This window comes from Rhamphochromis longiceps, linkage group LG1 (assembly GCF_057381845.1).
Source record: "Rhamphochromis longiceps isolate RC_006_pf linkage group LG1, R_longiceps_female_GT1.1, whole genome shotgun sequence".
In the NCBI taxonomy this organism is placed as follows: Eukaryota; Metazoa; Chordata; class Actinopteri; order Cichliformes; family Cichlidae; genus Rhamphochromis; species Rhamphochromis longiceps.
In genome coordinates this window covers 18,189,086-18,212,793 of record NC_140557.1, presented here as the reverse complement: position 1 = coordinate 18,212,793, position 23,708 = coordinate 18,189,086, and the positions used below count along the sequence as shown (strand labels likewise).

Genomic DNA, 23,708 nt, shown 5'->3' with positions numbered 1-23,708 from the left:
ACAAAAAAAGCTTCCCATCTTTAAATAAGCTAATTTGGGGTTAATTATGCAATAAGGATCACTGTCTTTGCATCTGTTTACAAGGCATGTTTGCTTGCAGGACCATCGCCCCCGAAAATTGTCTGTGTGCGATAAAATCGAAATGGATGTCGTTTGGTGGAATTGCCGGCTTAAAGAGCCGAAAAGATATTTTATTTCTTAATGCTTTGTTGTAATATAGTCTAAAGACAAACCCTCGCTGGTGGACCCTTTGCTAGACTCCCCCCCCCCCCCCCCCCCCCCCTTCTTCTACCAACGTATACAATGCTGAAAGTAATGGTCTACATATAGCTGACACAAAAGACATAACAGTGTTTACAATATATCCTCAATTTTTCATTTTAAAACAAATAATAAGCGTTCTGACAAATATTGCCAATAAAGCATATAACTCCTTGGCCAGTTCGCCTGAAATTAAAATATAGGCCTACAGAATAAATAAAAAGAAAGTTGCGCTTATAGGTTATTCAAAAAGTGCCGTCATTGTTTTTACACAGTATACAGTATATGGACTTACATTATACAGGCTATGTAACGTCCATAATTGTTCATCTCAGAATCTAACATTTGTATGCAAGTCCAAAAAAATGAAAGGAAAAAAAAGGTAAAAACATGAGACGGGGAAATGTGTGCATTTTTTTTCTTTTTTTTTTTTCTTTTTTTTAAACATTGACCTACTTTAACAAGATGAATACACAAGAACAAAAGTGTGAAGTGGTAGTCATCCGCTCTGCAGGACTAAGTACCAAACAACAGCAGGGTGTCTTACGCCCACGCTTTACCCCGCTGGTCGATGTTGATGAAGATGGCATAAAAGAGTTTGTTTTAATTATTATTATATATTATTATGTGGTTGCTTTCTAATTGGCCTGTCTCCGTGTCTCTGTCGCTGTGTGTAACAGCACAGAGAAGTAGTCCAATCTACTTGAAGCAGTGAGCACTCTCCAGGACTGGGGCATGCCTCTCAGTGGTAGTTTACTCATTCGTTGTTCATTTCAGTCCGTTTTGCTTCATGGCTCAAGTCTGTGACACCATCTTCTAGTCTCTAGACTGTCCACGGAGGACATCACATCACGCAGGGCTTAATGTCCTGGTAGGAGACCTGTTGGTGGTGATAGTAGGAGCCGCTGCTCGGTGAGTGCATGGCTGAGGAAGTCATGGCGTTGAACGAGAAGACGAACTCCTTTCGGTCACACATGCTGGGAGACTGGGAATGGTACCGAGGAATACCTGCAAAAAAGCATTTAAAACATGAATGGAAATGCTACTAATAATAATAATTTTAAAGGGTCACTTTTAAATGTAATGTACTTGAAGGCTAGTAACCTATGTTACCTTATGTTCCCCCAGTTAAGAAAAATGTTGTTTATAGTTCTGAAATAAAAAGTTATTTAAATGCTTACAAGTTATTTGCAACACGATTTGATTGGTAATCTTGCTGATACTAGAATTATCCAGTTCTACAGACCTTCGCTATGCGTTCTGGAAACCCTAATAATAAAACTGTTATATGTGGTGATAATAATAATAATAATAATAATAATAATAATAATAATAATAATAATAATAATAATATGCTCTATATCTACCATATTTTACCGCAAAAAGATTGCTGTATGTGTAGGCACTTTATATTCTGTGTAAGAAAGAAGTTTATATTTGTAAATTGAGCTTCACTCTATTATACTAACTGAAATGCATGCATTCCTCTTGGGGCCAGAGTCCATTTAGTAAACCCGATAAAGATTGTCAAAAGGGGAGGCGGGCTTGCAGGGCTAATTGACAGTGGCCCCTTTGCACGCCAGTCCCGGAGGACCGAGAGCCTCGAGGCAAGGCAGGCTGGACCTAACCGCGCTTGTTTTTTTTGTTTTTTTGTCCACAGATTGGCGTGACTCTAAACTCTCCCGGTAGACTCTTTCAACCATCTCTTGATTTATTATTTTTTAATACCACACGTTCAGGAGGTTTGAACCCCTCTGGTCTTCTGTCTGGGTTTTATTTTAATAAACCTGATTTATTATGTTTAATGATTCACAAAATACTGGAACTTTATTTACGAAAAAAGTGGTTAAGTTGTGTTGTATCATTTCCTTAATAGCCTTAATTCCAATCCCTCAATTATGCACAGCACAGATAAGCCTTATGTTTACTGACTGCAGAATAAATCCGGCGCATTTCAGTGTGATGCTCTTCAGAATTACTCAACATTTCCACTAGGCCCAAGTTTGGCGCATGATATGTGAAATAAAATTCTGTAAACCACAGACATATGTGGACAGTATATCATCTCTGTCTCTATCCTCTAATAACCAAAGCGTCTTAATTTGAATAAAATCTTTCGTTTCCTTTATCTTTGTCATAGCTCGCAAATGTTCTTTATATCATCAGGCCCGGCTTCTCTGAACCTTTTGCGCTTTTTTTTTTAAATTAGAAAATTATATATATATATATATATATATATATATATATATATATATATATATATATATATACACACACACACACACACATATATAAACTTACCTTGTAAATCTGTGGTGCTGTGGCCATTCTGGTGCAGGTATGGTTGGTCTAGTGAATGTGTGGGCAAACTTGGCTGCAGTGGGTTCGCTCCTGGATTACAGGGGGACAGAGGCTGCTGCTTGATGTAGGAAGCCCCGTTATTCAATGAGGCCGAAGGGGCTGGAGCCCACGCAGAGGCTGAACTCGAGTATACGGGATGAGGCTCCATGACTCCTCCGCTGGTGAGCAGAGGGGAGGCGGAATTGTCGTGGTGGGGATAATCACTCCCAGTGGATCCTGTACAACTTCCCATGTAGGAATGTCCACTGTTGGTCGACAAGTGTGACATGGAGTGTCCGGACAGACCCATCCCTTCCATGTTACCTGCCAAGTGTCCATTCATCATCCCAATCCCACTGTCCAGAGACAAACTGTTGGGCGGACAGGATAGGCCCCCGCCGCTCCCTTGGAAGTTGTAAGACTCGGGGATGTGGTTGAATCCCAGGCCGTTCATCATGCTGTACATGGGCTTCAGCGCCTGGCACTTGCGCCTAAAACCCCTGGGTCTCCTTCTGAAGGAGCCTTCCTCGAACATAAACTCACTAGCCGGGTCAATAGTCCAGTAGTGTCCTTTCCCCGGTCGACCGAGGCCTTTGGGCAACTTAATGAAGCACTCGTTCAGGGACAAGTTGTGACGCACGGAGTTCTTCCATCCTTGGTACGAGCCCCGAAAAAACGGGAAGCGGCTCTGTAGAAACTGATATATTTCACTGAGGGTCAGGCGTTTTGTTGGAGAGCTCTGAATAGCCATAACTATTAAAGCTATGTAGGAATAAGGTGGTTTCTCTGGTCGTCGGATCCCTGCGTTTGTCTTTTTGGTTTTCGTAGTGGAGGAGGCAGTTTCCATCACCACCGTTTGTCCGTGTGGCTTCTCCGGAGCAGACATCGGGCTGCTCTGGGCAGGAGTCTGTGCTGGGGGCTGCTGAACCTCTGCCGTCATTAGTTAAATTTAATCTTCGAGACGGAAAACAAAAACAGAATTGCTTTTCCACCTATAAAAAATAGTAAGTTAGGTACTAAATTTGTGTCATAAAGAAAAAAAATCGAATAATGATAGTGGCGATAGAGGCGAAGGCGCGATTATCTTCTTAGCTGTTGCTTTTGATTCAGTCCTGCAGCAGTCTGAAGCCGGACCGCCTTGTACGCAGTGCCCGAAATGGGATAAAGAGAAGAACAGGAGCCGCTTTCCACTTCAGTTGGTGTGTTGTCGTGCGTCCGAGGAGCTCACTTTTTACTTATCTGTTGCCATCGGCGCATTGGAAGCTGTATGTCTTGGTCATCCTAATGTTGGGACCCGCCCAGTTCCCCGATTGCCCTCCTACTCAAGTGGTGGGCTGTAAGCTTGCACATCTGTGTGCGTTCACTTTTCAGTGAAATCTTTCTTTTTCCTCCGTCCTTACACAGAAATAGAGAATATATCTCACATATAACATTTAATTTCAAGGACCCATACGCTAACACATCCCTCAGAGCACAAATAAATTCAAATGCCCGTTAATGATTTGCATAAGCTTATACTAAGTGAATGCATTAGATTCAGCATTCGGATACAGATTTTGGCTTTGCTTGTTCTCTAATACGATGTTCTTTTTAGGGTTATGATCATTTTAACACTATTTATACAACTCATATCTGTTGTTAAACCTGCAAGCAGTATCCCGCCATTGCAGGCCACATAACCCAAGAGCCACACGACTGCAGCCTTGTTATGTCTCCTTTGTAATTAAAACGATTTAAAGAAAGCTACTTTATATCACATTTTTAGTATATGGAAAACATTTACCAGAGAACATGCCCCTCATATTCAAAACCACCCTCTTGATTTCTGTAAAAGATAGACAGGAACATGGGCAGGATGTTTATACAGCAAAATGTAAACATTTTCCCTGGCCTTCTTTAAATAAAAAATCAAGCAAAAGCCCAGTTAGATCAGCTAATACTCAATCTGATGCGATATGCTTGCCTGTTCGGAGAGTCGATGCTGGACGTTTTAACACATGAATATTGTTTGTGTAATGTAGTCATAATATTTACGCGGGGACGCAAGAGGAGTGAGGTGGAAGCTCCTCCGAACTCTGAACACAGAAACTCGGACTGGGACTTGAGATCGACTTCTGCAGGCACTTCTCCATCGAATGATCGTGGAATTGAAGTAAGGTGGATTTAAGGCTTTCATTTCACAGGATTACTAGTGATGCAGCTCTTTAATCCCCACAGCAGGAGACGTAGAGTGTTCGATTTGCATTATGTTACATAATATAGGACAATTAGAAAAGTTGAGTTCAAATTTGGATCAAGCTCTGCCTTCTTGCACTAAGTGACAGTTTACTTGGAAAATGGTTGTTTTCTTTTTTTCCAACACTGAAAAACCAACTTTAAGATCGCTTTATTGCTCTCTCAAAAAATTGCGAGCGAGAGCTACTGGAAGTCGAGGAGTATAGCCTGAAACTGTTGACAGTAGGTTGGTTATTGTTCCCTGGAGATCTCGATAGCTGCAGCCTGCAACCTTTTGAATTCAGTTAGATGAGCGCGTGTTTCTGCTCGCTGTCGGCGTTATTGTTTTTTAGGGGTTCGTGACTGTTGATTTTGGCACCGTGGACATAAATACGAGGAGAATATATGTATTTTGGTTCGTGCGTAAAACCAGTGTTTGACGACTCCATTGTGCGCAAAAATCCTGTAATCTTTTCAAGGAGTTCCGTTTGAGGTGACACATTTTAATCAAACTCAGTGTATAAGTAAAATATCGCGCGGTTTATTAATGTTCCTACTGATTAAATTCCCCAGTGCCAAAACATAAGCGGGCGGTTTTCTTTTGTTCCAAGTAGTTTGCCCAAAGGGAAATCGAGAAAACAATTCTCTGTAAAAAAACAAAAAATCATTGTCAGCCCAAAGGTGATAGCTGTGCCAAGGTTAGATTTTACTGTTGCAGAGGAGATTTAGAACCACGGATAAGTGAATGTAAGTATTGTTTTAACCAGTGCCTGTTCGGCCAATCGCCTGAAGTGAGGGCCACACATTTATCAGCATAGCAGACCACCCAGCGCGCACCAGGGGCAGGCGCGCTCCCGTCCTCTTTCTGCCCACTGCATTTAATTACCGCTGATGACTTCATACCATTCTTTGTCTCACGCTCTTCAGAGTCAGGTTATTTGCAAATATATCTATATATACAAAAGCATTTATATAGCTGAGGGGATATGTCTCTTGTGTTTAAGAAGAAATTATCTGTTTGATGGCCTCTGCTGCGTATTCACACGGTGCAAAGTTATATATTTTCATAATGGAGAAATCGATTAAAGGTATTATTCACCCTCAGAATATCACATAGTACAAGCAGTACAAGAATACAGGAATATTATACAGTACAAGTACAAGAAATGTCCTTTTTTGTATGTAATGGAAACAGCGATTTTTGAAAATCTTTTTGCCCCCTCCTATGGACAGGTATGCAAACACACACACACACACACACACACACACACACACACACACACACACACACACACACACACACACACACACACACAAAACTGCCTAAAAGGTGGCATATTATGTTCATCTTCACTGGGGCTGGAGATCCGAGGTCAGAACCTCCCCTTTGCTGTGTCGCAGACGAAGTCATGCACTTTTCCGTGACGTCGCATCTTGAAATATTTGACAGCGCTGCATCCTCAGGAATGCTTGTCCACTTAGGTGGAGGTACACCGCAGAGCGCACAGTACTGACAGGCTTTCCGGGTCGCTTCACTAGTATTTACTGAAACAGATTTTCGGTTGATCGCGTTGTTACAATAATCTGCTGACCTGTACGTAGACATTTTTTGTTTGTCACATTCTTACTTAAGAGAGCCTACTTTTCATAGGATCACACCTATGATAGATAATAATAATAATGAAAAAAAACTATGTATGTATATAAAATGTAATTATTTTCCAATTCAGTCTAAGCAGCATTGCCATGTTCTTCAGCTCAGTCTTGCCACTGCGCACAAAATAAAAAAACAGAAACTTACTGATATCTGTTATTACGTGATTAAATGATAAAATGAGGTGCCGTGATCATCTAAGAAAGACTTGACATTATAAAGTTAGAAATAATTTCCTTGTCACGAGTATTACATTATGCCTACACCTGGCGGATCACAGATTTAAAAGAAGCGGAAGCTATGATCTTAATTTGATTTGGACTCTGAACAAAATACAAGCTCGGCGAGATTAGGCCTAAGGTGGAGAGAGACTCTCAAAATATTAGGTGCAATAACTTGGTTAAATGTTTCTTTCTTTAACTAATAAACCGTTTACCTCTTTAATGGTAAAGGAGGGTCACAGAGAGGCCGCAGGGACTTGTTTCAAGGAGTGTATGACAAGTAATCGATCAACTGGCTGTAAATTCGACCGACTTGAACTTGAAATAAGTTTATAGGCAAAAATTTCTAATACATTTTTATTTTATAAACAGTACTTGAAAACGGGAATAAGATATGGATAGCAAAAAAACCGAACAAAAAAACACATGAATAAATGTTTCCATTAATGTCGTTTGTTTGACCTAAACTGACTGCAAATCTGAGAAAGAAAAACACATTTTTAATTATTATGAGCTCGAATCAACACATAAAAAATAAGATCTAACCTCAGTCTCTCAGGGAGCTGAAATCAATTAACAAAGACATGAATGGCTGTTAATAAGAGAATCTGGTTCAGAGTTTGAATTATCGTATTTTTTAACGACATAGGTTTTTCTCTTTACTTTTTATTCTCACACCCATTTTATTTTTACGTGTTCTACAGAACTGAAATGTCAGCAACTCTTTAAATGCACAAATAGTGCCGAGCTCTCAGTTTTGCACACAAATGCTCGAGAAAAATGTAGAAAATAAAAGTGTTTATCTCGCATTTATAAGAATTCTGATAAATATTTAATGCTTTATTGACTAACATTAATAACCCAAATAAAAAAAGTAATCCGATTGAAATGTTATTCATATATATGTGGTTATGATGGGTTTTTTTTTTTAAACATTTTTAAACAATTTGTATTCTTAACTGTGTAAGATGGGTTTCTGGCTCTTTGCTTCTGCAGTGTCGCCTGTAGTTCACTCAGCATTGTCACTTTAATTAAAAACAGTGTGTCCTAATGTCGGAGTGGGCACCCCCTCATCACTTTCCCTGCGCTGTAGGTGGTCGTGTATATTTTCGTTTAAGTGGTGTTTATGTGATCGAGAAGGGACGGGATTGCTAGCAGACCGCTGATTGCGCGCGTTGGGCCACTATGTGGATTTGAAGTGTATTTGATGGGCACTGCCGTCTCCAGTAATCAGCTGCTGCAGAAATGGCTTTATGATCATTTAATTTTCCAGATAAGATATCGGTACTACAAAGAAAAGTAGTTACCTCTAATCTGCTCATCAAGACATGTTTTCAATATTTTTTCTAACCTCATCAATTCTGACAGAGATGTCCACAACTTTTATAGAAATGTTTGATTTTGCTCAAATTAAAAGGATGCACACAATCGCGCTTCCGTAGGTCCCTAGAGTATGACACTGAGCCGAAGTTACTTATATGAGCACTACTGACAAATCAAAGGATAAATCAATGTTTCCAGCCTGTGCGTCATGCTGAAGATATCGGAGTCTGATGGATATAAAAATGTGTAAGTAAATCTTATCTCAGTTAATTTGTGTTACCTTTCCCTCCAAAAAGGGAGGGGAGGATTTATTTAATCAGAAAATTAAATTTTACAGTGCAATCATTTTAATTGGAATTCGTGGAAGAGTGTGGAAACACAGCCTTGCTTAGTTGTTTTAAGTTTCCCATCGGTTACATTCTGGTGTCACGTCTCACATAGAGACATACAGCCACCTGCCTGCATCCGCCTCACACCCGCACTAATAGCTGTGTTGTTATCAATTCCTTCGATTCAGCTTTATTTCTGTAGCGCCACATCACAACACGATTTATCTAAGGGCATTCTAGCAAAATAATAACCTTCTATTGTCATGGAAGGTCCCCTGCAGAAAAAAAAAATTCCTGCAGGACTAGAAGCGCAGAGAGGGGAGCATTAAAGGGGGAGAGCAGAGACAAAAAGATCAACTCGGAGAAACAGCAGACAATAAACATTGAGTAGGTTGGTCAGGTCAGTGACCTTATCCTTAGACTTAAACTGACAGCTGGGAGTCCTCCATAGAGATAATAATACCGTACAGCATGAATTCAGATTGAAACCATGAACTGAATGAATTTGTTTTAGTTAAATTAACCCCAGGCATCGTTAGAATATCTTATACTGTAACTGTAAAATTAGTACTAGAGTCCTTTAAGCTTTTGGTCATCTGGTAATTCATTTTAGATTTATATGTTGGATAAAGGAGCATTTTTTTCTTTTTTTTGTCATTATCAGTTAACAGATAAAGAGGTTATCATACCAAAGTATGAGTCATTGGTTTAAAAAAACGCTATTGTGAGAACCCCAGGCTGCTCAGCGACACTTCACACGCCTTCCCGCAACTGTCCCTGGTGTGCCATATTGTCAAATTATAGACAGCCCACTCCCACTCCTGTTTTCTTTCTTTTTCTTCTAGATTCAGTTGTTTGTCACATGTAAAAGCAAATTTGACCCTGTTTTTTAAATTTTTTTTAAATTGTCTTCTTTCGACATCCTCATGTCGAAGCATTCCTTTCAGACAATGAAAAAACAAGCATGAAAGCATATGTAAAATTCTTTCTGGTTTATTTTGTGATTATAAGCAGTACCACATAATTTGACATGAAGGACAGCAGTGGGGAGAATTTGGCAGGTCCGGAGCTTTCACAAATTCCTGACTTTCCAAATGTGGTTAGCACTTGTAGGGAAAATGCTTCATAATTTTATATACCTGTATATAGCAGCAAACTGGTGTTTCGGTAAGTTTGTAACTTTTTGGATGTGTGTGTGTTTAAAAAGGAAGTCAAAAGGGCAGAATTCAAAGGAAAGAGAAAAATATTATTTAAAAATGTATATTGCATACAATAGACACACAATATACATTTTATTTACAAAGTTAAAGCATTCATGGTACGTTTTTTTAATGGCTCAGTGGCTGTTTTCATATTTAGTTCTGTATTAACGCAATTTCTCTTATAAAAATATTTCACAATGTTCCTTAATATAGTCAATTTTCAATGATTTTCATGCATTATTTTTTAAATAATATTTTATTTTGGTTTCTTGAAAACATTATAATCAAAAGTTTAATTACAAAAACAATACATTGCAAAGCTTGTCAGAGTAATAGTAAGATTGGCTATTTTGGTGAATAAGAGATGATTAAAGCAGCAGTTACACTAGCAAAATATTGAATGACAGCATGTGATATTTCTCAAAGTTTCCGGTTTCCTTCAGTGGGAGTGATGGTGTGTGGTCTTCATATTTGTTTACTTTCCTTTTAGTAAAGCTTTATTTAAATGCGTAGAATATTTAAACTAGGACATACTTGTCGTCATCATGCATGAGTGTTCCTCAATAGTTCTGTTTTTTTGCATTTAAGTTAATTTAGGGCTCAGTGTGATTCATCCAAAGCTGCTTTGTGTGTTAATTAGCTTTTATTCATGATAAAAGTATCTATTTGATTCAAAGCCTTGATTAAACGCATTATACTTGAGGCAGTATGATCTTTTGTTTCTTGTGTGACATTATCTGGTGGATTTTTTAAAAGTCGCTGCACATCGTTTTGTGCTCAACATAAAAATGACATTTTTTTAGATGCTTTCCTGCATCACGGCCTTACTATTTCTCTCTCTCCCTCTATTTTTTTAAAAAGAAAAGACTCAATCCCACACAGTGAGTTCGAGTCTGTTTGGTGCCCCACCCTGGAGTCCTGCACACCTCCCAGGGCCGGTCCATCATGGTCTGTCTAATGCAGGCAAAGACATCAATAATGAGAGCTGAAGCAGAAACCACAGCGGAGAACACAAAAGAGAGAGGGAGGGCGCACACAGGCCACAATTGGCTCTGCTGCAGGTTAGCTTCTTTGATATTGCCTTGATTTCAGTTTGATGGGTGCACATGGGGCGACATGGGTTTATACGTATGTGTTTACATAATATGTATGGTGTTTACGCACAGCCCACCGACTCTTTTTTTCTTTACTCTGAAGGGGGATTTTCCTGTGGCAAGCTGCTTCGGAAAAAGCAATTAAGAATTCCCAAACAGTACACCACAATGGGAGATATCGTTTGTGCAATGTGTGTTCCATGTCCCTCACAGTTTTTGTCTGGAATGGGTTGACTATTTTTAATCTGCACATAACCGAATCCACCTACAGACAAACCACAAATTGAATGAAGGGGAGGGGGATGAGTGGGCACTGTAATTGCCTATTGTGGAGCTCAAACTCCTCTGTTCTGCCATAAACAGCTTTTGGTAGTTCACAACTTGATACCCAGTGCTCTTGAAATGAGGGCATATCCTTGTCGTCTGTGGGAACCCATTGCCAGGCAGTGGTTGGAATCAGTCAGGAATGCTTTGGGATGGTAACTGGATTCAGTTGTAATGCCCAGCTCTCCACAGCGGAACACTAGGGTGGGAAAAAGGCCGGGAGCATTTCCTGAGTGGAGGGGGGTCCCAGCGAAGCATCACGCGCATGGGCATCATGTGACAGAGACCCTGCCAGGTTTAGGCTGTGATCCCAAGTGAAGAGAGGAGTAGAGATGAGTACACCCGTTAGGAGAGGTGTGGTTGGTGCGGTAGGCAGTGCCAGGGAAATAAATGAGAGGACAGGGAGAGGCTGGAATGAAGAAAGAAGCTTAAATATTGTAAGTGCAATGTAGTGTAACCCCTGAAGGACTAGTCAAGAGCTCAATAAGAGAAGGGGGTAAATTGGTGGCATCTGTCTGAATTATTTATTTATTTATTGTGAAAAATGTGAATTAATTTGTTAAATAGCCTTTTTAAATTGTTAGAAATTATTTAGAGATTCATTTTTTGTGTTGAATTTTTGTATTTGTTTAGGTTCGCCTTCATTCATGTTTTGAGTTTAGCTGCTCACAAAATATGCAAAACAACAGTAATGTTTCATACAGCCAAATCAAATAAAGAAGCTCCTCCCTTATTCAGATGGGGTCACCACAGTGGGTAGCTCCACGTGTTTGATTTGGCAGGTTTTATACAGCGGAGGCTTTCCTGATGCAATTCCTAAGGGATTTGTGTCTCTTCCCAGGTCAAGCAGGGATCTTTTTCTTGTTGGGCAAATGTGTAGATCACTGTGCTATGGAGAAGTTTGTAATTTTTTAAAACTGTGTACACAGCAGGGAGGTTTTAACAGCCTCATTGGCTCACCACCAGAAGTTTTGCATTTAATGAGAGGAAGCGTGCTTGAAAAGAAAGTGTCTATGATTTCAAAATGACCAGGTTATTAACAAACAAGTGTCCTCAGCACACTGCAAATCACTGCCCAAGTCTCCAAGGGGCAATGGCATCAGATTTGGTAAATTTTGGTACATCTGTTCACAATAAAAGGCCATGATCGCCTCTGAGTTTTTTAACTGTAAAAAATGAATGCAGTCCAACTATTTATTTATCTTTTGAAATTTAACCTCAGTGGAGACCACTATAAAGTGTGTGTCTGTGTGTGAAGGCAGATGCCTGTGTGTTTTGATTTGACTAAGTTATTGCTCTGAGATGAAGGGGGTGTGACCTATGTGGCAATCTGTGCAAATTGTGTGACAGAAAAACACAACAGAACAAATATTGTTGCACAAGAAAAAAAAAAAAAGAAAGAAAAGGAAAAAAATAGCAGTTTGTTTGTTCATTTCCCTTCCTGAATTTGATAATGCTTTCATCTCCAAACTCAACTGCAACAAACCACATTTTAAAGCCACTATAACGAAGCCAACAGATGTTATTTTAACAGTGTTTGTTTAAGCTCAACGCACCACTTACATGTTCGTTTGGACTTGAGAAAAATAAGAGTGTGAATCCATCCATCCGTCTGGCTCTGTGTCTGCTTTTCTGTGCAGTCAGTGGCTGCATCATTGTTGTTTTTACATGCTTCTTGCAGCTGCCTATGCCACTGATACATGTATTCATGTATCAGTGTATACGAGAGTCTCGCTGACTAAATATTGGTGTGTATATGTGTCCAGCCTGGTGCTGGCAACCAGACATTGCTCTCTTTGGCTTGTGTAAATGTTGTGGTGATCTTGGGAAGAATCTTACCTTATGGTTGTCAAAGGGCTTTTTATTTCCACCTGCTACCGGCCTCTTTCCGCTGGTCTGCTCTATAACAATGGTACTGCGAAAGCTGCGGAGTTTAAAGTGATTTATGTTAGACTGTATTTGGCCCTTCTTCAGATTGGGGCCTGAAAGGAAGTGGCTATCCCTCCCTTCCACCTTAAATACCCTGCAGGCTTCAAGAGCTGATCAGGACTTTCTTAGGCATCTCATTTTAACAAAGTGCCAATGTGCTCAAAAGACTAGCTGGCAGGTGCAGATAAACAATGTTTTCAAGACTTATAAGTCAATTTACCAGCACATAAAACACAATGTAGTTCATTTCTGCAATACACTCAAACCCAGATTTAGCCCCTCCATCCTTTCTCTAGCCATCACTCTTTTTTCTGGTCCTGTCATGGGGGAACGAGATACAGCCTCATCCCCACTGCATTCTTTCCATTTTGCTGAAGAGGAGCGTGGCAGAGAAGGCAATCTATCACCCAAACTGTCCGTCCATCTCTCTCCCTAACTGTGTTTCTCTTTCTCCTTCCTCTAGGCTAGAGTGGGCAGGCATGCGGCTTTGGCCACAGGAAGCTGTGAATTCTTTGGAGAATGGAAGATGTCTGATGGAGAGACATACTGGCCCTCCACCCACCCACTCACCACCTCAAAATGACCCCTGACCCTTTTCATGTGTTTATATCAGACCGTGGAAGTGAGAAATAGTGATGAGTCACTCTGGCTGTGTGTTTACACTCTGGAGTCACGCAAGGAAGGAAATCAGCCACGGTCTGCTAAAAGTGGCGAGGTGAGAGAGAATAGCTGCAGTCCCGAGTGCTGCAGTGATTTACCTCAGAGCCAGAATTTGCTTCGTGTCATCTCTGCTGTGAAAACTTTCAACCTGCAGAAAAGCACAGTAGACCTTTGTGGAAGAAAAGGGCCAAAACAAGTAGTAGTCACTGGGGATAGGTGTGCGTATGAGAGAGAGATACGGCATATTTCAGGAAACATAACAGTTAGAATAACTAAGATAATTATTTCAGCAGAATGCATCTCATTGAGATGTTACAGAGTTCTTAATATGTTGGACTTTTGTGTTTTGTTAGAGATGACCACGTTTAATTTAATTGCACTTTAATCATTCTCACACCTCACTGTGTTTAAACGAAAACCTACACTCGCACACATTCACTTTGTTTTTAAGAAGAGCTGTTTTTAAAACTCATCACTGCACATTTAACTGTGTTATTCATCTTTCACAAATATTTTTTTAGGAGTATTAAATAACTAACTAAAACTGCTATTACACTTTCACCTGGCATTGTTTTGAACCAGGAGTTTATGCGATTGAGTTTTTGCAGTCGATGATTTTCAAAAGAAAAAACAAAGCAGCAAACATTTGAAAACCCTTAATTACTTTGCAGCATATTTTAACATTTTACTTGAATATTTCAAATGATCTCACCCTCCTAATTGTCTCCAGGTTGGACAATATCCCAAAAAATTATAAGATTATTAAAATACTTGATGTATAAATGTGATTTCTTTTATTTTTAAAAGCAAAGCAGATTACATGAAAGCAAAAAAGAGTCCATTCTAATGACTACAGCGATATACGGGTGTGAAAATATTTCATAAAAGTACAAAGTTAGCCGGGTTTCTGGGTGACATATTTTTACTGATATGCATAAAACAATTGAAATCTGAAATGTAAATTTCTGGTGGAAGACAAACATAACACTGTTCGCTGGTCTTACTTCATCATTGCCATCAAAACCAGTTGTGTTGTGCTCAGGAAGCCTTTATGTTCAGTGTACTGTAAGGTGTGTTTACTGTGGCTTCCACCAGTGTTTCAACCACAGTGTCATTGTTGTCCTCCACTGTGCGTGACTTTAGCTTTTAAATTGCACAACTGTTGTTTGCGAGACAGAGCTGTAGTTACTGCCGCTGTGCTCTGTAAATAAAAAGTGACACTTTATTTCTTCCTGTCATTGCACTGGTGCAAGTACCTTCATTGCTGACTGCACCGCGTATCCCTTTACACACCCCCGTACACACCGCCACAATGAGAGAGTCAGCAGCTCTTATTTTGGCCGATCTCTCCTGAATTGTAAGTCCTGTCAGGGGTTTTGATTGATAGTTGCATTTATCACCATATTATTAAGTAATCAGGCTCACCACAGCTGGGCCTGAAGCTCCTTAATTCTAGCTAAAGTACACAACTTCATGCTAATTAAAGGTTTGGTAAACCTGTTTATTTTCGTGAATTTTTAGAATATAGTTGTGTGTGTTATTATGTGTTTTAAGTGTGCTGATTATTGCATTTGTATGCTCTCAGGAACATTTAGAGCCAAGCTTTACTGCTTCATGTTCATAAGAAAAACTGTGAATAATCACATGTGGAGAGAAATAATTCATGCTTCATATGCTGCATGTAGAACGTAGAATATTCTGCATTAGTAAAAAAAATATCTACAAAATGACTACGAGGGAATGAGACTAAATTCTGTAAATAACACAAGAGGGTGAAGCAGTCTGTGTTCTGTGGATCAGGAGAGGTTTGGTCTCGTTTTCTTAATAGAGCCTGCAGTGAGCTGCATTTGTGTATTCCTGAGGTAAACACAGTCATGGCAAAGTGGACGCGCTGCTGAGTGTGTCCTGACTGGAGACAGAGAGCACTGTGGCACTGTACTTTCTGAGACGCTGGCAGCTCTCTCGAGGTAGGGTTAATTTGATGAATGGCCATTTGCTAATGGGCCATGTATTAGGGTGAAAAAGCTCCTTTAAAAGCCATAGTTTGAGTCGTTTCTATGGGCAATTTGATTTAGGAATCAATCAAGTGGCAGATGTTCCATGTTGCATCAGTCAACTTTGTCCTATACGCTTGCTTTTTACTTGATATGAATTGCTTGAATGACTGTGTGCAGTAATCAAAGCAGAACATAATTTCATATAAGTTAAAACATCAGTGAGGCCATACCTTGATTTTAAAAAGCAATTCGTTTTAGCTATTGTATATGTAAACTGAATAATGTTAAAAATGAAATATATAATCTTATTTTTTCTTTACCACCTCCTTAAGACTTTAGTACTTGCAGCGTTAAGTTGTCCACAGGGAAGAAACGCAAGCTGGAGTTCCAATAAAGTTAATTTATGTTTTCTGTATATTCTGAATTTTTTTTGTGCAGTAAGCTAAATACCTAAAGTGGAAAGACTGACAAATATATATACATAAAGATTTCGTTGTACTTATCTGCAATAACAGTAAAAAGCTTTGTTCTTTTTTGTCTCTTTAATGCAGATTGTGTGTGTGTGTGTGTGTGTGTGTGTGTGTGTGTGTGTGTGTGTGTGTGTGTGTGTGTGTGTGTGTGTGTGTGTGTGTGTGTGTGTGTGTGTGTCGCAAAACTGTAATAATAGTGACACTAATAATTATATATAAAAATATTAAACCTATGGCTGCTGGTGTTTGTGTAATAATTGATCCCGTATTTGTTACTATGCTTCTGTTTTTATATGTTTTATGAAAAAAAACTGAACGGCTATTTTGCAAAAATTGACAAAGTTTCCATGTTTTCACCAATAAATGTCCAATTTCTGCACAAACTTGAAATGCTGGTTGTGCATTTTTGATATTTACCCTCCTTTCTCTACTTACAAAATCCACACATGAACAGACGACTAAATAAGACCTACTAATGGTGAACTGCAAGGCAAAACTTCAGTCAATAGCTTCTTTTTTTTCTACATACGGTAATCTTTTGCGTATGAAACCACTTAATCAGAGTTAAATTTAGCATTAGAGCCAAATTCAAGTGAACAACCACTTAAAGACCTTATGATGACTTCTCTGGTTTTCTGTGGTAGGGTGTAGCGCACATATGATAAACATTGCCAGATACAAATTCAGAAATATTGAAGCTGCTGGTGGTCCTCATTTTTATTTATGTTAACTTTTTTTCCCAAAGAATTGTAGGTAGGTCAGTGTTTGTACTGTCCAGTTTTCCAGCTAAGTAGACCTTGCAACTGAATGACACTTGATCAATAAATAATAGCACTGCTTATCCGTGATATACAACAGGCTCGAGCGCTTGTGTTGTCTGTGACCTTGGACCTAAGTTTGGCTAAAAGCAGATTCACGCTGGCTTATCAGTGTTTCTGCAGAGGTCGTGTGAATCAGAAGAGCTCAGACATTCTTAAAATATATATTTTGAATACTGAAAAAAGTAGAAATGATCAGATGGATTGTAGTTGTACCGCTGAAATTAAAGCCGTTCAGCAGGAATCTTGAACATGTCTTTTTCATTGGTGAATATGTGTCAGTAATGAAGTGCAGAACTAGTTATATAGCATTATCTAGTTTAAAGCAACAAATACTCTGCAGTGTTTATCTAAAAATCACACTGTAGTGGATTGTACTTACAATCACTTCTGTCCTTAATATTAAGCAGAGAGTGACAGACACTCAAGATGTTAATTTTCCAGGAGGCCATGTGCCATTTCTCCATGTCCAAAACGCTTTATCTCAGGTGTTGGTAAGGACAGACTGAGAGACAGACAGCCACATGGTTCTACTTTTGCCTGCTAATTCCAGGGAATCAATCCTAAATGACACCTATGGGATACACAGAGTGGATTTCTCTCTGATGCAGATTGGTGGTGGTTTGCAGATGAAAGACAGTAAAATAAATAAAGTTGTGGCAAGCAGGCAGAACTCTTCTGTCCACACAGTACAACCATAATGGGATACATGCTGACATGCGGGAAGAAGTGGAGGCCTGCTCCTGTTTTCACCGCTGTTGCCATGGAAATGCTGATGGACTGCTGCTGCTCGTCCTAAATATCTCTGTTAACATTTGTTTTGAAAAACATTCTGTTTTTCGCTTTCAAAGGGTCGGAGAAAGTTACCAAACAAGTAGAATAATAGTGATTAGCAGAAGGCAGCTCTGTTTGCCGTTAACCTCTCAGCTTGCTGGTACTCTTTTAATCCTAAAACACGTCATTAAATCAAACTCAGCAGTATCAAATGGCTTTTTAACCTCCCCTAATTAATCTTTTCATCAGCTGCTGTGCCTGCGGTTGGCCTGAAGTAAGAATGGTAATGGTAAGGCAATCCTTGCTTGACTCATCCAGGCTGGGATCATACATGATACTCCTACAAGTTACTCCAACCTGCTTTTCCCCCCTGGTGCCAATGCAAATTCATTGTGTTGCACAATACAGGACATTTCACTCTTGTTGGGGTTTTTTTGCATCTCTATTTGAGCATGGCTTAAATTCAATTCCTACTGCTTATTTTGCTTATGTTGAACTGTATTTGTACTTATTGTACTTGGTCTGCTGAAGGGGAAAGTGTGTGCTCAATGCAATGGCTGTATATATAGGACTGTTTTGTGAACCATTTTGAAACCAGTCACCGTTCCATATGCAAATAGCATATATTATATCATGTAAAAATCTGCAGCCTCCAGTATGCATATGTTGAGAATGGACTTTTCAGAGACGTCAGACCTCTTCAACATCTACTTATTTATGCTATGATGACAAAGAACTAGAAGAGGCAACATTTAAAAACATCTGTCTAGGTAATTGCAAATTCTTGTGAGGAAAAAAAGCCATTTTAATTCAAGCCAAGCCAACTTGGGGGATTTTTATAGAACTTCATATGTGTCCATGGGGAATCTTTAAAACTGAAATGGACTCATTAAAAAGGTAGAAGCAGTTACACAAATGTCCCTCTTATTGGCTCAATAATTAGCAGCAAATAGCCTGCAGATAACAGAGGGGCATTATCAAGTTTTTGTCACTGGTGCCACTGAAGTGATTTATTCAGATTCTGGTCAACTCCCGTCTGATGCACTTTAACAAATCACAGCCTGGGGACTAGCAACCCCCCACCCCACTCACCTCTGTCTCCCTCTGACCCCCACACACTCACAGTGACAAGGTCTAACACTGCTATCACCCAAAGTCAAGCCATCCTACACTTCAGGCAAAAAAAAAGAAAAAAAAAGAAAACAGTAATGAGACTGTTATCTTTGGAAAAGTGATGTAAAAGCTGTGTCACAATGCTAAAATTGTTACCTTCATTCCTCATGTAAACATATTATTAACTTTTGCAAGAAGCCAAAAAGTAGACTCATTTATTTACAAGAAACAACATTTTATTATGAAAAACTGCGAGCTTTTTTTTAAATGATTAAACTGTCTGTGACCACCAGCAGTACTGTGTGACCCAGGGGCTCAGGGTGATAAGACCTCCATAACTCTACTTTATCCCCCTGCTCATTATCAACCTCAATCCCAGATCTGCCCTGATCCCTGAGGCTACAGCAGGACAGGCTGCTCTCTACCTTCCTCTGCCTGAAGATAATGCAGGAGACGCACAGGCTGAGTTTAACTAACGTCAAGCACTTGACAGCTTCTTTCTGTGGGAGGTATTTTCCAACAATAAAGTGTAAAGGTTGATGCGTTTCAGGTTATGGACCTATTGTCAAACAGGTAATTTATCATGGAAAGTGATTTAAAACGATGCAGTTATATTATAATCTCAATGGCTTTTGATTTTTAGTTTGAACTCCACATTAATGTCTGCTGTAAAATGAGAATTCGCTTTGAAGCTTTGATTTCTTTGGCTTTTTTGGATTCCGCATCTAATTATTATCATGATCGATGCAATGAAAAATATCAAAATGTAGTGCTGCTGAGGCTTCGGTGTTGGAGGATCCTGCTCCTCTCAAATTTGGCTTTTTACAAGGGGACTTATTGCACTTTGTATTGGAGACCAATAAATGTCAATAAATTAACACAGTATGATTTTTTTTCCATCTCATGCTGTTATTCCTGGACTCTTTGTCTGCCACATGGCACACCGCACGTACTTTTCATCACTTTCTTTAATCGGCAAAACAGCGGACTGTTTAAATGTATTTAACTTTCTTGTCCCTCGAAGAGGGTTTTTATGAATTGAACCACTGTCTTATCCACGAAACATGATTGATGTCTTTCACATTAACCTGCTAATATTGTGGTTTCAAAAATGTAATTTCTTGCTAAAGTTTCTTCTAATGGCGACACGTCAACATTTGCGTGTTTTCTTTACCCAGTCTCTGAGTCGCATTCAAATAACGTTGTATTCTGTGCTGGGTTTTTCATTTGATTTTTAGCAAGTATTCTCGGCACATATAACTGTGTGCTCTCCAAGAGCTGCGTGTGCGTCTGTTTTGGTGCGTCCGAGGATTTCCTTCAGCCTTTCGGCTGCTTTGTTTATGCATCCAAGTTTATATATGTGAGGGAGAGTTCATTTCAGCATGTCTGTGTGTGCATGCTTATGTTTCTGTGTGTATGTTTTATATTTGGTGTGAGAGGCACGGTGATGGACATGACTAAAGTTAATGGAGTTGCGTTCTTACAACAGTCACTTGCATACTCTCTGCCTGATGACCAGTCAAATATTTAGTAATATGATGACAAGGATATTCTGATCATGTCAGAGCTAGACAAACAGCTATAAATATATTGTGAAAATTCGATATTTGTAATGCTGTGCCTTGCATTTTTATCAGATATGCTCGTTACAAAAATAACCCAAGGGCAAGAGAGGAATGAGATGTCAAGAATAAGTGATTCATACGTTTCATAATTTTGCAGAGACAAACTGGAGCTGTAACATTCGTTAAATTGAAATTTCACCCGGAGACACAAAGTTTTGTGGTAAAAAAACAACCGCCGCATAATTATCATTAAACCAAAGATGTATTTATGAAATGTTGAAATGTATGAATGTAATGAAATGTACCATGGAAATCGTAAAACTAAAGGGCCTTACACACATCATACTTCAAAGAGATGTTGCAAACTGCTGCAGTATTAAATATTTATTTTTTGACATACGTTAAATGCAGATTTGTTGCATTTGTGTTAAGACCTTATGAACAATGCTTTGACTAAATGAAAACCTTTGCTTTTGACCATATATAAATATATTTTGTTTCAAATTGTGGAAGTAGAATGAACAGATTCAGAGTTGTTTAAAGGAAAGCTGCTCAGCAGTTATGCTGCAGTTGTATTTTTGAAGCGACATTGTCCGTCTATTCTGTTAGAGAGAAATGTGAAAGTGAAGGAGCGTTACTAGAAAGGGCTTGGCAGACACGGCAGAGCAAAGTAAAACCCTGGACAATATTCCTGCTTCATGCCTGAAAATCAATAACCCAGACTCCGTTGGTGAATGCACGCGAGAAAGACCCCACACAGCGGCAAACTTCTCCCTTTCCGCTCCCCCCCCCCTCACTTCTCAATCTTCCCCCTCTGCACGATTCGGTCTGTCCTTACCCACTCTTTTTTTTTTTTTTTTTTTTTTTTTGCTTCGCAGTTGATGTCTCTCTCTTCTCATTTATTGCACTCTTCAACAAGCTGGGTTGCAGAACACCAGTGAAAGGATCCTCGGAAATAGCTGTAAAATGATTCATCAGCTGGCTGACCTTTACCACATGCATGAATTTTTGTGAGTGCACGTGCATATGTAAGAGAGCAGAGCCAGGAGCTGGGAGAGGGCGGAGACCTGCAAATTTCTTGTTTTTAATTTCTGAATTGGCTCTTAACCAGGGGTCAAAGGTTGGCTTAGCACAACAACTGTGACAAGATAAGCACCTGTTTTCTCTGCTGCTAGAGGCCAGAGTTATCCTATTACCCGCAATATGTAAACCTCTCAAAAGACCTGTACACACATGCGTAAATACTGACGTAAATATGGGAAAACACCAGTTCTTCTCTCTCAGGGGAAAACACTAACACTGTCAACACCTTCCACCCCCGTAACTTCAGAGAAATCCAGTATTACCTGAATACAAACGCCTCATCAAGACCTTTGTTTTGAGTTGTTTGATGCTTTGTTTACCTCGTTAGTAGAAAATCTGTAATTGAACATTTCAGGATGCTCATTACACTTCACAAGTTAAGAGAAGATGCTTTGTATAAAAGGTACTGGCACGGATACCTCTGTGGGCACGCAGTTTTTTGGCCTGGCATGGCTTTATTTTTAGACACTAAATAGGCACAGCTAAACCACCTTTCTCCGCCACATTTTAGCACCCGTAATTTAGCCCACCCCTTGTTTATCCTCGTTGGGGCTGGCATAATCTTTCTGTTTTTCTGCTGGTGAATGATGAGGGGTCACCACGGCTGGACACGCTCACGGAGGTTGAAAGAAAAGGAGATAGCCTCTTGTTTTTTTAACAGTATATGTTCTTCATTCCCTCCATGTGAATCCATCACAGCGAGGCAGGAATAGCTTCATTAAGTTAACGATGGAGCTAATCAGACAGTACCAGCTGCTGCATGAGAGCATACCATTAGGTATGAGCAATACAGCTGTATTGTACATAGCTGGAATTAATTCTGGCTCTACTTTTTTTTTTTTACTGTGTCTTTAAGACTAGTGGCAGAGATGGTGATATTCCACATAGTAGAGTTAATGATGCTGAATCTGCCAATTTTCTGGAGTTCTGTGAATTCTCATTAGACCAGAATTGGCTCATGATGGCATGTCATATTTGTGCACTTGTCAAGTAATGCTGGCCAAAATCCCCCAAAGCCCAGAGACAGAGCACTGTTTAGGTGTCAGCAGAGACAGGTGGTGAACAGAGCACGAGAGGACTCTTTTCTCTTTCTCACCTTTTAGCATAGTTAGATTGCTGTTTTGACATTTTTAAATCCAGTAGATCTTATCTGTGATATAAACACTTTCTTTTATTGCTCTGCTAGTACTCCACAAAGTGAATAAAGAAGCTTTTATGCTATGTGTTTGCTTTCCTTTTCATTTCTTATTATATGTCACGTTCTCTTAGAGTTAGGCACTTATTTTCTGCTGCAGAGAGTGTGCGCAAGTTGCTACTGAGCCAGTGGTCACTGTGTGTGGTAGCCAGCCAAAGAGCAACTATGTGTATCTGACAGGCAGCGATGCTAATCCATACTTGAGTAAAGGCTCATGTTACACTATGGGTTTTTCTAGGCTGCACTTATCTTTGTGGTGTTTGTGTGCGTGTAAATGTCTCCCCTTGCCGTTCACTGTTAATTAGATATGGTGATGTGAGTATGTTGCAGGCTTGCATGATCAAACGCAGTGGGCTGAATGTGAAACCGTACAGGGACGAGGGGAAGCAGTCACGAAAGCTGTCTTGGCAGTCATGTGTGCGAGTGCCTTTGCTGTGAGCTTGGAGGGAATGCTGTCTGAATGCTCTGGCCTTTCACTAAGCCTGGGCTTTCTGCTGTATTAATTACCCTCCGCAAAGTCTGATTTCTTGGCCCTGCGCTCTGAGACCGAGGCCTTGACACTCGACTCTTCGCTTTGTACTGCCCATAAGGATTGAGTCAGCATGGTTTTCCTCAATGTGTGGTTTCAGATGTGTGTGAATACACGAGGAGGAAACTAGTACGATTTGACGTGCGTATGGTTGAGGGAGAGTTGAGCGGAGGGGGAGGTTGGGAGGGAAGGAGAGAGCGGTTGGGCTGCCTGCATCTGTGTGTGTGTGTAACAGCTAAAACTGGCAGACCTGATAAGAGGGGTCGGTCCAAATGAATGGGGGTCAATGCTGGATTGGTGTAGGGACTCAGTCTGGTTAAGAGAGGCAGGGGTCCCATAGGTCACAGAGTCACACAGACAGGGTGTGTAGCCTTGCATTGTTCTGCAGCAGAATAGTGTGGTGTGTGTGTAAGAATGACAGTGTGTCATGATGAAAATACTTTCTCACAATTGTCTGTAAGAAAGTGTGCGCTCATGAATTTTAAGGTCAAAGTATTAGCAACCTGACAACGCATATAAACTCTGTGCATGCTACTTTGCAGTATACGTGTAAAACTGAATGGACCGACTGTGAGGTTGCAGGTCAGAGTGATGAACTGTCGAAAAGGCCTCA

The 23,708-nt window shown here is 39.8% G+C and overlaps 1 protein-coding gene and 1 long non-coding RNA gene across 2 annotated transcripts; one reads left to right on the top strand and one right to left on the bottom strand.

Moving 5' to 3' along the window:
* Positions 1-669: 669 nt before the first annotated feature.
* Positions 670-3,856, bottom strand: foxf1 (forkhead box F1). Its single transcript, XM_085400925.1, has 2 exons — positions 2,563-3,856; positions 670-1,269 (listed from the first exon to the last, which is right to left on the bottom strand). Exons 1-2 carry the CDS (start codon positions 3,539-3,541, stop codon positions 1,106-1,108), a joined length of 1,143 nt encoding a protein of 380 aa, XP_085257051.1. The 5' UTR covers positions 3,542-3,856; the 3' UTR covers positions 670-1,105.
* A 708-nt stretch (positions 3,857-4,564) lies between these two features.
* On the top strand, positions 4,565-16,203 carry LOC146678558 (uncharacterized). The gene is made up of 3 exons (XR_014912372.1): positions 4,565-4,753; positions 10,406-10,605; positions 13,355-16,203. It is a non-coding gene; the product is annotated as an uncharacterized LOC146678558 (long non-coding RNA).
* Positions 16,204-23,708: the final 7,505 nt, after the last annotated feature.